Here is a 15283-nt window from a genome sequence, read left to right as displayed (position 1 = left end):
ACTTGGATGTGCAGATGTGAATAGTTCTGGAAACTAAATTTCACAGGGATTATTTTAACTCCTATAGAAATGAGAGTGTTCTTGACTCCTTGCCTATCAACCATATGAAGTTTCCTAGATTCATCTTAGAAAGTCATCTCCTTAGAAAAGGATTTTCTTTCTTTATTGGCTCAATTAGGATGTGTGGCCAGGGTCTCTCACAGCCCCCACCCCCTGCAAGACTTCTGGAGCTTCTCCCCTGTCTGAGTTCGGTAGCCTCCAGGTCACCACCTATTTTAAGATTCTTGTCTTGAGCGTCAGTTGAGGAACCTTAAGCAGAATGCTACATCTTATGGCCTATCTCAGGCCATCCTTTTACCAACCTTTCTCTTCAGATGTGTCAAAAATAGATGCTTTCTTTATAGGATGCAAAGTTCATCTTCGATTCAGATGAATCCACAAACATTTTAAAGGTTCCTATAGAGAAAGCCCTGCAGGTAAATGTCTTATAAAAGACGGCTGGCCAGAGTTTTAAGGCTAATTTGCGGGTGAAAACCCACTTTTGTGAAAACATATATAATCTGCCGGCAGTGGTCACAGATGGTGGCTCCGTCAGCCCCGGCCTCTGACCCGGAGTGGAATGCAGTGCTCAGATCTCTGAAGCCCATTGTCCGTGAATATTCACTTCTTTTGTGGAAAAGAGTATGGAAAAGTGATGAATTCACACCAAAGGCAACACATTACAGGGGGCTTATGACTTGTTGATGTTTAACATCCAGGAGGGGTGGTAGGGAATCCTTTGGGAGTCAAATTACACCAACATCCTATTTGTGGACTTTTCCTCTTATGTCTCCTACCTTAACATCCTTCTGATGGATATAGATTCCCATCTAATGATTTCCAAAGTGGTAATAAAGCTTTATCATCTTAGTAGGGACATAATTCTAATAGCATTATTCTGGCATATAGAGACCTCCGAGGAAACCAATTGTTTTCCTTATCAGTAATCTGACATATTATCATCGTAAAAGTGCAGGACAATTTATTTGGGACTATAGATAGGATTCTTAACTCATGAGTTCTTAATAGAGGGAGCTGGTGATAGTGGCATTATTATTTTTTGGTGAGGAAGATTGGCCCTGAGCTAACATGCTTGCCAGTCTTCCTCTACTTTGTATGTGGGACGCTACTACAGCATGGCTTGATGAGTGGTGTGTAGGTCCAACACCTGGGATCTGAACCCGCAAATCCTAGGCCGCCAAAGTAGGGTGCATGAACTTAACCACTATGCCACCGGGCTGGCCCCGACAGTGGCATTATTAAGGAACATAACCCAATCTTTTCCCTTCTCCCTGTAGGTACATGGCTAAGACCTGGACACCATCTGCACCTCACCCAGGATTCTACAGTTTTCTCATGGTGAATTATTGATGGATTTGAGTTGGTTGCTGGCAACTTCTGGGCAGGAGAAATGGCTACAATCAGACTGTGGTTTGGAAGGCAGAATTTCTGTCTGTTAAAGAAGAGGAGTTTCTTGCTGTTGAAGCTCACAGCTGTTGTCTTTGCTGTGCTTCTATTTTGTGAATTTTTAATCTATTATGTAGTGATCTTTCGGTGTAATTGGCCTGAGGTGAAAACTCCAGCCTATGATGGCAAACAAGAGACTCTTGACCCTGTGCTGAAAGCCATGTTTTTGGCTGATACCCACTTGCTGGGGGAAGTAAGAGGCCACTGGCTAGACAAATTACGAAGGTAGGAGCCCAAATCAGGAATCTTTCTGAAATTCTGTAAGCAAAAAAGTATAACCCTCTCTCCATAGGTCAGGCTTAATGGCTTCATTAGTTGTTGAGTTAATGAGTAGTCATTAGTTATTTTCCTCTCAAAGAAGGACATATGGGGCATTTGACTTTCCCTTGAACTTACTGTTTACTGAGCATCTATTATATACAAGGACCTGGAATTCAGGAGGCAGGTTTGGGTTTGAGACTTGTGACTTTGGGCAAGTTACTAGGCCCCTCGGAGCCTCTCTCTGCTCCTTGTTTGTAACTGGGTTAATATGAGGATTTCACAGGCTGTGTGAAGAGAATGCTCACAGCAGTGCCCGGCACATGGGCGTGGTCAGCAGAGGTAGGTTTCCCTTTCCCCTGGGCAGAGGAGGAAACAGAGCTGGGTTGGTGGCCCCCTCCCACAGTCACTGGCGTGTCATTTTGAGCCCACTTGGGTTTTGCCTGCTCTGGGTGCCAGGAGGAGCAGAGCAGACTTGTGGCTGACTCCTGGGGAGAGGATCAGGTCTGGTCTCTCCAGCCTAGAGCTGCCCAGCATAGACTGTCTGTTTCCCACCAGAAAGCTTTTTAAAAAATTATTTTTAATTGTGGTAAAATACACATAACATAAAAGTTACCATCTCAAGCATTTAAAAGTATACAGCTCAGAGGGGCCGGCCCGGTGGCACAGCGGTTAAGTGCGCACATTCTGCTTCGGTGGTCCTGGGTTTGCTGGTTCAGATCCTGGGAGCAGAAATGGCACCCCTTGGCAAGCCATGCTGTGGCAGATGTCCCACATATAAAGTAGAGGGAGACGGTCATGATGTGAGCTCAAGGCCAGTCTTCCTCAGCAAAAAGAGGAGGATTGGCAGCAGATGTTAGCTCAGGGCTAATCTTCCTCAAAAAAAAAAAAATGTACAGCTCAGTGGCGTTAAGTACAGTCACATTGTTGTGCAACCATCACCACCATCCATCTCCAGAACTTTTTCATCATCCCAAACTGAAACTCTGTCCCCATGAAACACTAACTCCCCAATCCCCCTCCCCACAGCTCCTGGCCGACACCCTTCTACTTTCTGTCTCTATGAATTTGACTACTCTAGGTCCTTCATATAAGTGAAATCATTACTGTATTTGTCCTTTTGTGTCTTGCCTATTTTTTCTTTTTTTGAGGAAGATTAGCCCTGAGCTAACTGCTGCCAATCCTCCTCTTTTTGCTGAGGAAGACTGGCCCTGAGCTAACCTCCATGCCCATCTTCCTCTACTTTATATGTGGGACGCCTACCACAACATGGCGTGCCAAGCGGTGCCATGTCTGCACCCGGGATCTGAACTGGTGAACCCCTGGCTGCTGAAGCGGAACATGCAAACATAACCGCTGTGCCACCGGGCCGGCCCCAGTGTCTGGCCTATTTCAATTGGCATAATGTCCTCCAGGTTCACCCATGTTGTGGTATGTGTTAGAATTTCCTTCCTTTTCAGTGCTGAATAATATTCCATTGTGTGTATAGACCACATTTTGTTTATCCATTCACCAGTCGATGGGCATTTGGGTTGCTTCCACCTTTTGGCCATTGTGAATAATGTCCAAGAGGTGACTGATGGGGGCTTTCAACCACCGGTCAGCAGAGCCCCCTTCTTGCCCCTGCTGACTGGGCACCCTGACCCCTATTCCTCACCATGGCTTCACTTGTGCCTCTCTGAACAGGTCTGTATTCTTGCAAGTCAGAACCTCTTCAGAATGCTGTGGATATGGATGAACTTTATGTCAGGTGGGAGGGTGAAATTTGTAATGTCCCAGGGGTGGGTGAAAAGGGCAAGATGAAAGAAGGGAAGATGGAGGGGCTGCTTTATGTTTTCACTCAGAGTTTTAAACCAGAAGATGTGTGAGCTAGAGAAGCGCCAGGGTGAGACTTGGGTTCTTTTGGCTTTGTTTGAGCCTTACAAACTGAGCTTTATTTATGACCAGTCCCAAGCGGTCCTCTCTGACCTCTTGCTGCTGGTGTTTTCAGGTGTTGTCTTCTGCAGGGTGAATAACATTAAAAAAGAAAAACTGAGAAACGTGTTTTGAGAGGTATCCTGAGTGAAGATGTGTACATGCAGCGCTTTACGTGGGGGCTGAAAAAGTCTCCTCTAACCAGAAATTCCCTTCCCCTTCTTATATGCCCCAGGACGTAACGTTGCTCTTTCGTAGGGGAGAAGCAGCCAGGAGCATCCCTTAAAAAGGAGGAAGAATTGGGATCCTTAGGAAAATGACATAGGTCGTAGTTGGTTAGAGAGAAGAGGAAGGGTTGAGAAAGCATTGATATTTTTGAACACCTACTGTGTGCTGGTGCTGTGCTGGGCACTTTACAAATACTGTCTCTTTGAATCCCATAACTATCTTGTGAAAGTAGCTTTTATTATCTCCATTTGTCAATGAAGAAACTAAGATTCGGAGAGACTAGGCCATATTCTCGAGGCCACACAACTGGTTAGAGAGTGGAGCTGGGGTGTTAAGCCATTGCCTCTCAGGTTCCAGATCCCAGGCTCTTTCCATTTGCTTGTCTTACCTACAGGATGACTACTTGTATGTCTGAAGCCTAAAGGATGTATAGTTTTGATATTGGCTAGTCTGTTTCTGTCACTGATTCCCCCCAACTCTGAAGGCAGGAAGGAAGTTGAGGTCCCTTCAAGAAGTGAAACTTAAGCCAGATGCTATCATCTCCTCAATGTGGTGCACAATTAGTCCACAATGGGCATCTTTGGAAGCTGCATTAAGCTCTCTCAGACCTCTGGGGCTCTCATGACTCAGTGATGGCTTTGGTGTGCAATGTGGGGCCTGATGTGCGGGTACTACATAGGGGTGATGTGTGGGAGGGACAGCCCTATTCTCCTTTGGTGCCTTTGTTCCCCACATTTTATTGGATATGGACTCTGGCCCTTCCAAGCAGAGGATGGGAATGCATGGGTGGGGCCATGAAAGGAAAATGGGATCATTTAGTTAACTTTTTAAATGGCCCATAAGACAATAGTAAGCACCACCCAAGAAACAGACTGATGCCGTACGTTTTCCTGTTGTCCTCAAGGGAATGGCAAATGGAGAGAGCCTTCCAGACGGCTCTGTGGTTGCTGCAGCCAGAAGTCATCTTCATTCTGGGGGACATCTTTGATGAAGGAAAGTGGAGCTCCTCCCAGGTGAGTGTGATCCAGGCACCCTAATCCTGCTTTGAGGCTCCGGCACAGGCAGCCCAGAGAATCCATGAATCAATATCAGCTAGGGTTGGAAGTTTTACTTAGTACCAGTATTAAAAATGTATAGTCTGTCTTGAAGATCACTAGGGTCTGTGTCTAACACCAATCTTGAGTTAGATTGGCTCTTGATTTGTCTATGTAGGCAGTGTGTGGATTAGCCAGACATCACTTTGTTGGAATGCATGTTCCCATGAACCGCTCTAGAAAAGGAAAAATTAGGCAAGATGGATGCTATTTCATTTGTCACCAGAATTACAGAATACATATTGAAATGTAACTTGACTTTATGCTTTCATCCAGCCACTGAATTATGAGAATTGTGCTACAAAAGGTGTTTGCTCATCTCCTCTTAGTTTCTTTCTTCTGAGGGAGAGGTGTCGAAGGAGCCAAGTAGCCTTGGCATGAGGTTCCTCTGCCTTCAGCAGGCGCTTCACCTCTGCCTGGGTGATGAGGTGATGTAAGCCTTTCCACAAAAAGAAGAGAAAGGCTGTTTTCACCTTTGCTTTCAGAATGCTTTGCTTATTACATTCCCGAAATTAATGAAAAAAAAAAAAAGAGCTATTCTTGCTACTTAGTTAAAAATGTTCAGTTACTAATAGTTTTTGGAAGACAATAAAAAAATTAATTGGCATTTCCCAGGACAATCCAAAAGCTGTACGAAGAAAGTCTTAGTCCAAATATGATAGAAACCGACAGTTTATAGGATTGCATGTTTGTTATAATCTAGTCCATAATTAAATAGGAGATCATGGACATGCTATATGTAAAAAGCAACTTGTTATAAAATGAGGTTGTATATATATGTTGCTTTTGCAAATTAAGGGCAACAGTTTGTTTTTATGTTTTTCTAAGCTTATATTCTGATTTTATGTTATTCTGACTTTAAATATTATTTGTTAAAGTGAAGTCTGTGTAAATGTATTGAAGGATTCTCTATCCAGTGTGTTTCCCAGGTTAGGCCAGATTTAAAAGTTTTAGGTTGATTATTATTTAACTAGGTATTATCTACCCTAGAGTGTTTGTCCAGTTGATGTTTTTGGCTTAATAAAAATAAGAACTATATGAACACAATTCTCAAGCTTTAATTGTTAAAGCAAATGTCAGAATAATCTTGAAATATTTGTTGGATTTTGTCTGTCTTTCTCCCATGTGTCATCAGTTCTCATTCCCACAGTCATAGTCACAGGGAAATGCCAATGCTGAGGGACGTGCTCATACTTATCTTGGTTGAGACATGAGAATTTGCTTGACATTTCCTCAGAACCTGTTCTTATAACATGTCCAGATCTGAAGTGATTCTCAACCTGGGCTCCATGCACGGTCTTAAGGGGATTTTGAAATAATAGGTGTATGAACCAAATATTTTGAGGATACCAGTGAATGTTTTAAGATGGGAGGATACCGTTTAATCAAAGTTTATCATGAAATTAAATAATTAAAATATTGTTAGTCTTGGAAAAAAGTATGACATAGAATTAGAAATTCTAAGTAAGTTCTGCATTAGCTTTATGAACATCTGATTTGGACGGGGGAATTAACTTCTCACCTTCAAAATAGGGAGCATTTTTTTAGCCACAGAGAAGAGAAGGTTCTTTGGGTCTCAGCAGTGACCCTTTTCTGTCACAGGCCTGGGCAGACGATGTCAAGCGGTTTCAGAAAATGTTCAGACACCCACAGCATGTGCAGCTGAAGGTAGTTGCTGGCAACCATGACATTGGCTTCCACTACCAGTAAGTAGTTCACTAAAGCATTGCACCACGAAAGCTTTGGTAACTATGACTTTAAGCCTGGTATAACTCAGGCGAAAGCCTTATTTGTGCTGTATGGAGGAAATTTGTATTCCTTGAAAGACATGAGCTCTGGGATGTAAGCTCCATGAAGGCAAGGATTTCTCTCTTGGTGCATTGTACATTCTCAACAAATCTCTGTTTAATGAATGATTTGTATGTGCCCTTGAGTGATTCTAACTTGAAACTTTCATTTAATGGCAATTATTTTCTTTGGGAATCAGGAAACAAGACAATTTAGACTTTAATAGCTAGTATTTATATAGTGCTTATGATGTGCTAACCTGTTTTAAGCACTTTACTTCCATATATTATCTCATGCAATCTTTACCACGACCTGATTATTTTATCCATCGTACCAATGGGAAAACTGAGGCCCCGGGGACTAAGTCAATTGCCCCAGGCCTCGTGGTTAGTCAGTAGTGGAGCTGAGAGTTGCACCTTGATAGCCTGGGGCCAGCTGGAGCTCTGAATTAACAATGCAAGGCTGGCACTCAAATCCTGAAAGTCATTTTCCATGTTCTCGATAATTCTTAAGAGGTTCTAAAATGGATTGTTCTGAAAAATGTTTCTTTCTACAATTGAATGTAGGATGAATACATATAAAATAAAACGATTTGAGAAGGTTTTCAACCCTGAAAGGCTGTTTTCTTGGAAAGGAATTAAGTGAGTATTATTTGTGAATTCTTATGAAGACCTTTAGTCCTTGGAAACTCAATTCTTCAAGGGTGACTGCCATACCGGGTCAAACTCATGCTCTGTCTGGCTTGGTTTACGGTCTCTGAATAAAGTACCTCAGGCTGTCCTCGCTGATGGTCACCATTGGAGTTGTCACTGTGGTTTTCCCTAACAACCCACAGTGAATTGGTTAGTCTATGACTTTGTCTAGCCACGGAGGGAATTTTGTTCTCTCTGTCTGTGCTGTCTCTGGGTGATGGAAATTTCATCATCTCATTTTGTAAAGGAGTATTTTTTATTTATTCAAAATGTACTGATTTTCCTTTATAAAGGATGTTTCTGTGGTTATGGTGTCCTAGGATTTGGTGGCAAGTGTGTTCATCATGCTCTGTAGCTATGCACCCACCCCAACTTCCATCAGCCCTGGTTTTTAGATCAAAGCATCCTAACCCTGCAGTCTCGCCATCGGCACCAGTTCCCCCTCTGTGTGGCCATTTCCATATCCTTCTCTGGATTCTTTCTGGTCCGTGTGTGTGTTGGCAGCACAGTGAACAAGACCATACACACTATTCTAGTTGCAGACCTAGTGGAGGAGGAAAAGGGGGGAGAGGAGGTTTTTTTCTATTTTGATCATATCCTTCCTGCGGGTGCCTGGTACCCCGCTGACTTGTGCCGTAGCAGCTCACTAGGCCCGTCAACTGAGACAACCTGTTTGAAGCTCCCAGAGACCAAAATGCAGTGGGTTCTCCAAAGAGGCTCATGCCGTCCCTCCCTTTGTCTGTAGGGCGAGTCCCTAGTAGCCTCCTTCCTAAGTCAGGCGGAGACTTGACACAGTTTGAGTTATGTCTCTCCCAAGGTAGAGAGTTTAAGAAACTGGAAACACACTTATATTTCAGATCATTTGATTGGTGAGCTCCTCATCTCTAAAATTCTTTAAATTTCAACCAATATTTACCAATAGGTACCTTCTTCATGCCCAGTTTATAGATGTGTAGGAAATAAAAGCATATTTAATGGGAGTCTATAAAAATACAATTAAGGTAAAGTGATTGCAAAGGATACCTGACTTTGTTATTATCTAGTTTGGGATTATCCAAACCAGTTAGCTCTAATGCCCACCCACCCCCGCCCTGTTATGTTTGCTGAGTGTGTGGATGTCACTGAACCGTGCCCGCGCCCGCAGTTCACTTTACTTGGTGATAACAGGATCTAACACTTACTGAGTCCTTTCCAGTGGCAGGCTCTCTTGTGTTGTAGTATTGCCTTTATCCTCACAATGAGCTGATGGCGTGGGTGTACTGTTACATCCCTATTTTACAGATGAGGCACAGACATGTAGTTAGATGCTGAGTAGTGGTAGTCTGACCTCAGAGCTTCTGTAATCTGGGATTTTTCACAAGTTCAGGGTTAAAAATCCTTTTACCGTATCCTGGACTCCACTCCCAGGAATGCTATTTTGTTGTCTTAGTATCAACTCATGCCTAAAAACACAGATTAGTTGAGATTTAAAGCTGTTCTGGGCCGTATTTCTTCCTACTGTGGATGCTTAGCTTTTGTTCCACGGGAACAATGTTGCGAGCAGACGATCCACGGGAAGCCCAGTGGCCCTGACTCTTGCTCCCATCTGCCTCAGCTTTGTGATGGTCAACAGTGTCGCACTGGAAGGGGACAGCTGCAACATCTGCTCTGAAGCGGAAGCTGAACTCATCGAAATTTCTCACAAACTGAATTGCTCCCGAGAGGTAGGAGATCCTCCGAACAGCACAGGTGCCCTCTGTTCCTGCGTCTTCTGAGCACAGCCAGTAGGCACCCTTGGTGCTTCTGTGCACCTCTCAGCTCCCTCTGCCCTTCCTACCACTCAGTGCAGGCTGGGTTTCCCAGGTTAACTGATGTTTGACCAGCAGGAGCATCGCTCCAGCCGGTGTGGAGATGGACCGCCACTGCCAGCGTCAGCCCCAGTCCTTGTGCAGGTGAGCGGGGGAGAAAGTGGCCCCAGTATTTGGCAGCACCACCCAGGGCCTCATGAAGTCACACCTGACTCCTCTCTAAACCCTGGGCAGCATTTTCCACTTTACCGGAGAAGCGATGCTAACTGTTCCGGGGAGGATGCGGCCCCTGCAGATGAAAGGGACATCCCCTTTAAGGAGAGATACGACGTGCTTTCTCGGGAGGCCTCACAAAAGGTTTGCTCCTGTCCCGGCTGCTGACCAGCAAACAGATGACCTTCACAGTTACTGACCTGAGGACGGAGGGGAGGGTGTTGGCAGTATCTCAGATTTTCACGTCATCGTTTTCTTCCTCCCCCCCCATAGTAAATCCACTTCTATTTCCTAATATTGAGTTAATAATCTCAGTTATTCTTTATTCAAAGTTTTCCCACTAACTTAAATGTATTTGGAAATGTGAATGGAACTTACAGTTAAATTTCTAGGGACTTAATTAAAATGTGCTTCCTTAAATAAATATTTATATAATATATAATGTAACATATTTATGTAAAATATAAATATGTTTATGAGATAAGTTTATAAAAATATTTAAAAAGATAAAATAGATTTAAAAAATATAAAATCGGGGGTAAGAAGAATAGATTCTCCCTGAGAGCCTGAACTTAGTTTTGACAGAGTCTAAACAAAGCGGAGGATTTCAAGGAAAACATAAAGCATCCTACCCGGTAGGGATTTCACGTTTAACTTAAGGACATCAGCGACGGCCTGGCTTTGGGCCCTGTCAGGGCTCCCTCCAAGCACTAACTGTCTGCTGCTGTCCCCTGGGCGCGACAGCTGCTGTGGTGGCTCCGGCCGCGCCTGGTCCTGAGTGGCCACACGCACAGCGCCTGCGAGGTGCTCCACGGGGCCGGGACCCCCGAGCTCAGCGTGCCGTCTTTCAGTTGGAGGAACAGAAACAACCCCAGCTTCATCATGGTAATGTGAACATTTATTTTCATCAGAAAGCTTTCATAAGTATTTAAGTCAACACAGTAATCAACTATTTAATTGCTGCAATCTGTAAAAATATGCCAAAGCCATAAATAAACTCCCCCCACTCCACACGCACACTGAGCTTGACACACTGCCCTCTGTCTCAACACCGCTCTGGGGACAAGTAAACATGTCTTTATTACTGGAGGCCCGAGGGGAGGGGCGTCTTACAGCGTTTGCTCCCTCAGGGACAGCAGCGTCCTTTGATCTTAGGCTCCGTGCGTGTGATCCTCTAGGGAGCCAGGATCGCTTCTTCATTAGCTGCACTCAGTCACCTTGTTTTCCCAGCATGTGCATCTGCCCTGGCAGAACAATGCTACCACTCCTGCAAGGTGATCAGAGGTGTTGTTTCACTTAGCGGCCGCCTGATGTTTCAGCTGCTTTCTTTTACCCATGGTCCCAGCATCCAGTTCACAATGCTTTTCTGTCAGGTACTTTTACTTTTAAAAAGATGGGGAAAAACTCATGTTTTCAAATGCAAAGTGAATGAAAACATTCGCCACTGTCATCCCACATAGCAAAAATGTCTGCCAAAGAAGAAAAAAGCCCACCGAGATGCCCCTGGCACATGTATTTCTAGGTCACAGAGTGCTTATTTTAGCCTCAACTGCATGAAAATAGCCTAGTACTCCTTGTCCCTCGATGACCATGGATCTACATGTCCAGGCCTCTCTGCGTCTCTCGCATGTGCTCACTCTCTTTTAGAGGCGTGACTGTGCCAGGGGCTGGTTTCACCGGAGAGGTCAGCCCCAGACCGTCGCCACTCAGCACACTCGGACTTCCTTCTCTCGCTAGTGCTTGTGGTTGGTGGGTGGTGGCTTGTGCAGGCTGAGGGCCGTGCCCCCACAGTGTCCCGTGAGGAGAGCCGCTTCCCTGCCTCACCGAGTAAGGCAAGGAGGCTGCCCTTCCTCTGCTGTCTCTAAGTCAGACTGTGAGCTGGAGCTGTGCACGGAGCTCTGAGCGCAGCCTAACCTTCTCCTCTCCCTTCCAGGGCAGCATGACGCCCACAGAGTACGCGCTCGCCAAGTGCTACCTCCCGTTCGAGCACACCGTTCTGACCGTGTACTGCGGAGCGGCCGGCTTCCTTGTGGTCCTCATCTTAGTTCACCTTGGGCTTCTAGGCTCACCTTTTGTTCTTGGCTGGAAGCTGCTCAGGAAATTTAAGACAACATGAAGAGCAGGAGACTTTTTGCATTCAGTAATAAATATCAAAACCAAAGAAACTGAACTTTGGGCAGTGCTTAGGTGAGAGGAGACCAAAGTAGGCTGTCTTTATGCGCATCATAGAAATTCTAAATCACTGATGCAAACTACTGCAGAACGAATAGTTGATTGTACTGTTCTCATGCCAAAAAAATGGACCACGTCCTCTACAACAAGTCTGTTTTCTCATTTTATCAAATATATGTATAATCAAAGATGGTCTCTGTACAAGATGTAAAAGCTACCGATGGCATCACTCGCATGCACTAGACAGTCCTTCCTCCGCGAGACGGAGCCGCAGCCCGGAACACGCTTGCGATTAGGCGGACGCAGACCATGGGATTGCTTCTATCTTCCTGTGACGTGATTCTCAAATTCCTATATACTATAAGCTGTACACTCAAAATAAAAGTTCAGATGCTACAAGCAGGAATAAATTGTTTTCAGAGTCTTTTGTACTTCTGTGCTAAATTAATGGAATCAGATTTTTAGATATGTGTAATTGTCTCTCTAGCAGACCAGGTTGTTAAATCTGAATTTAATGCCTGTCAATGATTAAAAGAAACCTGAAAAATGGACTAGAAGTGGCTTTTGGTATTTAAAAGTAAATATGTCTTGATAATTTTTAGCCAGATCAAATGTATTCTTTTTGTGTTTTTTCTAAGAGTCTGGCTCGCTCTTTAATTAAGCTTTTAAATAGGTATAGTTACAGGGGAGTTGTTGAGTAACAATGCACGTAACAATACACAGTTTCATTTTTTGTGTATGTGTGGGGGTGTATCTCCAGTTTTTCTTCATGTTTTACTTTGAAAGTGCAATGGAAACTGAAAATATTTTCCACTTTGTCTCAGTTCAACTGAGAGTTCTATGAAACAGTTAAGGATGGGAGGAACAGGAATTTGGTGAAAATGAGATAAAATATGTGTTTCTTGCATTGTCTATAAACTTATCCTTTCTTTCATGGAGAAGTAAATGTGGATAAGTTTATAAAGGATTATACAATGCTGATTTATAGAGTAAACTTTAAACTATTAAATAAAAGAGTAAAAGGAAATTCATGAAGCAATGTAGGCTAGGTTGTCACTTCTCGGGAGTTGTATTGTTGAAATATAATTTTGGACATCTTTCCAGATTATTTTCGACCTAAGAGAACTACCTTGGAAGCGGAGGCTGTGGCTCGAACATGAACCATCACTGCTCCGGTGCTTCTTGCTCTCCAGAGAGTGGACTGTACCAGCACTTTTGAGGCTGCATTTGCAAATCTTTCAAGTTTGAGAAATAGCCATATATTTTTACTTCGCTTTTCAAGTAAAGGTTTTATAATGTATATTTTGACTTTATATTTCAAATAAAGGTTTTGTAATGTTTCTTCTTCAAAAGGCAGATGAAGATGCCATCCTTTGGTTCTCCTGGGCCAGACGCAAACACTGACATCCTTTTGTATTTTTCTTGCTATTTGTTTACAGTCGAATCTGTGGTCAAGTAAGTGGTTCAAAGCTTTGAGCAAGGGAATGGTTGACCTAGTCCTACTCAGGGAACTTGGAAAAGGCTTTAAATAGCAAAGGAATCAAGAAACCTATTGTCTGGAGGGAGAAAATATCCTTGGTTCCCTGAAAGAAACTTATGATGTTGGTACAGCATTGTTTGTAAGATGTAATTAATGTGTATAATTTATATATACATATATATTTTATCAAGGAGCATTTTTAAAAGTACCAACCTGATAAAATATCCTAAATTCTACAGATACCATTCATTCCCCTTTTCTGAGCAAGCAGCAGGTAATGGTGACATTTAGCTGTTTAGCACAATAAAAACACATGTCTTTTACAGGTACAGCCATAATCAAGGCACAAAGATCTACAAGGGTTTTTCTTTAGTAGTTATACAAAGTAATATTACATTTTGTGGTCTGTACAGTATAATAAACCATGAATAAAACAACAAAAAGAACATATGAAAGGAGACTATTGCTCAAGCATTGTGAATGTCTAGAGAATCATTTTTAGCCAGGACACATTTCCCAGGAGTGAATGTGGCAGGTTTTCTGCCTAAATGTAAAAGGCTCAAAGTAGCTCTAATTCAGGTGCCTGAGGCTGGCAGTGACTCTAAATATGACTGAGAAAGGGTTTCCCTCCACTCTGAGGCTTGGGGTCTACTCAAGTCTTGGGCCAACACAGATCAGAAGGGGCAGCCACCTGCAGCTTAAAGCCAAAACTGGAAAGCGTGTGGCCCACCACATCATACATAAGCCTCCACAATCACGCTTGGTCACTCAGAAAAATGCGTTTCTCTCCCATCTATCAAGTTCTTGATGAATCAATAAATCACTGAATGGATGAATAAAAGGGGCCCCCACCCAGAGAAATTTCACCCAAGGGAGAATGGACGGTTTGCAGTGACACAAGTTGGTGGAGCTGGGGAGGCCGTGGAAGGCCGTGTTCAATGAAAACAAAAGCTACAAACCAAACCTGAGGGGGACAGAGGTAGCCAGAGGCTTGGTGGACATACACGGAGCCAACACAGAGCAGGACACATGGCAGCTGGAGGAAACTGGGAACTCACTACTTTCTACCATGGCTTGGGTCTGACAGGCAGTTCTGGAATAAATGCTCCACCTGGTCCGGTGGCCGAGAGAGGAGAGGCGGCTGGGGAGGCCTGAGAAGGCCAGCCCCGGGGCCGCCTCACAAGAGTTCGTACTGCTTGAGGTGCATCCTCTGGATGATGTCGCGGCAGTCATTGAACACCCGGCGGATGTTCTCCGTGTCCACAGCGCAGGTGAAGTGTGGGTAGCAGTAATGTTTCCCATCCCCTGTCGCCGTGCTGATCCTCTGCAAGAAAAGAGCCGGCTGTGCTGTGGGGCTCTCGCCACCACACCCAGGGATACAGGGGAACACTGCCCCTACCCCGTTAATTTTTGGAGAAGAATTTAGGCAACACTTGGATCAAAGACTGGAGGGTTTGGGGTGGCTGTCCTGTTCGTGTGACACAGGAACACAGCCGTAGGGACTGACGAAACCCTGAACACGCTGCTGGAGAACCTGATGCTCATCTCCTGCCCACAGAAGCTCAGAGTTCAGTTGAAACAGGACGTACCTTTAAATGACAGCCACTGGAAGCAGAATTCAGGGTACAATTTTCCACAAATGAAGGTCTAAACCAGTGCCTTCCAGTGGAACTTTCTGCAATAACAGAAATGTTCTACATCTGCCCTGCCCATACTGGTAGCCACGATTACGAGCTGATGAGACAAGGAGACTGAATTTTTCGTTTTCTTTTAAATAATTTAAACTTAAATATCCAGGTATGGTTAGTGGCTCTGCATGGATAGTGCATTGGTCATGTTGCCTCCTCCTCCACACAGAACTTCAGGTTCCTAGGGGTGTCCCTTGGCTACCAGTGGAAGGTTCATGGGTGTTCTGGGAGAGAGATGCTCTGTGGCCAGATAACTGGGAAACACAGAGTTAAACGTCATCAGTCATGATTTGTGAGGACATCTTAGTGTGACATGCTCATGTGCATTGTGAAGCTAAGTGGGGCACTGTGGAGAGAGGCTGTCATAAGCTGAATTGTGTCCCTCCACCCCCATTCATCTGCTGAAGTCCTAACCCCCAGCACCTCAGAGTGTGACTGTATTTGGAGACAGGGTCTTTAAAGA

The 15283-nt window shown here is 44.2% G+C and overlaps 2 protein-coding genes across 56 annotated transcripts in view; one reads left to right on the top strand and one right to left on the bottom strand.

Annotated features, from left to right (window-relative positions):
* MPPE1 (metallophosphoesterase 1) overlaps window positions 1–12062 on the top strand; it is a 69809-nt gene extending 57747 nt beyond the window's left edge. For 23 of the 50 annotated variants that reach the window (XM_070513440.1, XM_070513456.1, XM_070513453.1 and 20 more), the window contains 9 exons: window positions 1338–1731; window positions 4811–4919; window positions 6603–6706; window positions 7355–7429; window positions 9075–9183; window positions 9346–9411; window positions 9502–9624; window positions 10225–10365; window positions 11414–12062. In XM_070513440.1, coding sequence (XP_070369541.1) covers window positions 1451–1731; window positions 4811–4919; window positions 6603–6706; window positions 7355–7429; window positions 9075–9183; window positions 9346–9411; window positions 9502–9624; window positions 10225–10365; window positions 11414–11596 — 1191 coding nt within the window. In that variant the 5' untranslated portion in view covers window positions 1338–1450 and the 3' untranslated portion in view covers window positions 11597–12062. Of the gene's footprint in view, window positions 1–1337; window positions 1732–4810; window positions 4920–6602; window positions 6707–7354; window positions 7430–9074; window positions 9184–9342; window positions 9412–9501; window positions 9625–10224; window positions 10366–11413 lie in introns of all 50 variants that reach the window. The other 27 variants (XM_044773509.2, XM_070513429.1, XM_014829070.3 and 24 more) reach the window with 3 other exon arrangements.
* Window positions 10357–15283, bottom strand: part of GNAL (G protein subunit alpha L) — a 147659-nt gene continuing 142732 nt past the window's right edge. For all 6 annotated transcript variants that reach the window (XM_014829083.3, XM_070513464.1, XM_044773504.2 and 3 more), the window contains one exon: window positions 10357–14456. In XM_014829083.3, coding sequence (XP_014684569.2) covers window positions 14310–14456 — 147 coding nt within the window. In that variant the 3' untranslated portion in view covers window positions 10357–14309. The remainder of the gene's footprint in view (window positions 14457–15283) is intronic.

Source organism: Equus asinus, chromosome 7 (assembly GCF_041296235.1).
Source record: "Equus asinus isolate D_3611 breed Donkey chromosome 7, EquAss-T2T_v2, whole genome shotgun sequence".
NCBI lineage: Eukaryota > Metazoa > Chordata > Mammalia > Perissodactyla > Equidae > Equus > Equus asinus.
The sequence above is the reverse complement of the archived record's forward strand: the minus strand, read 5'-3'. Positions and strand labels throughout refer to the sequence as shown.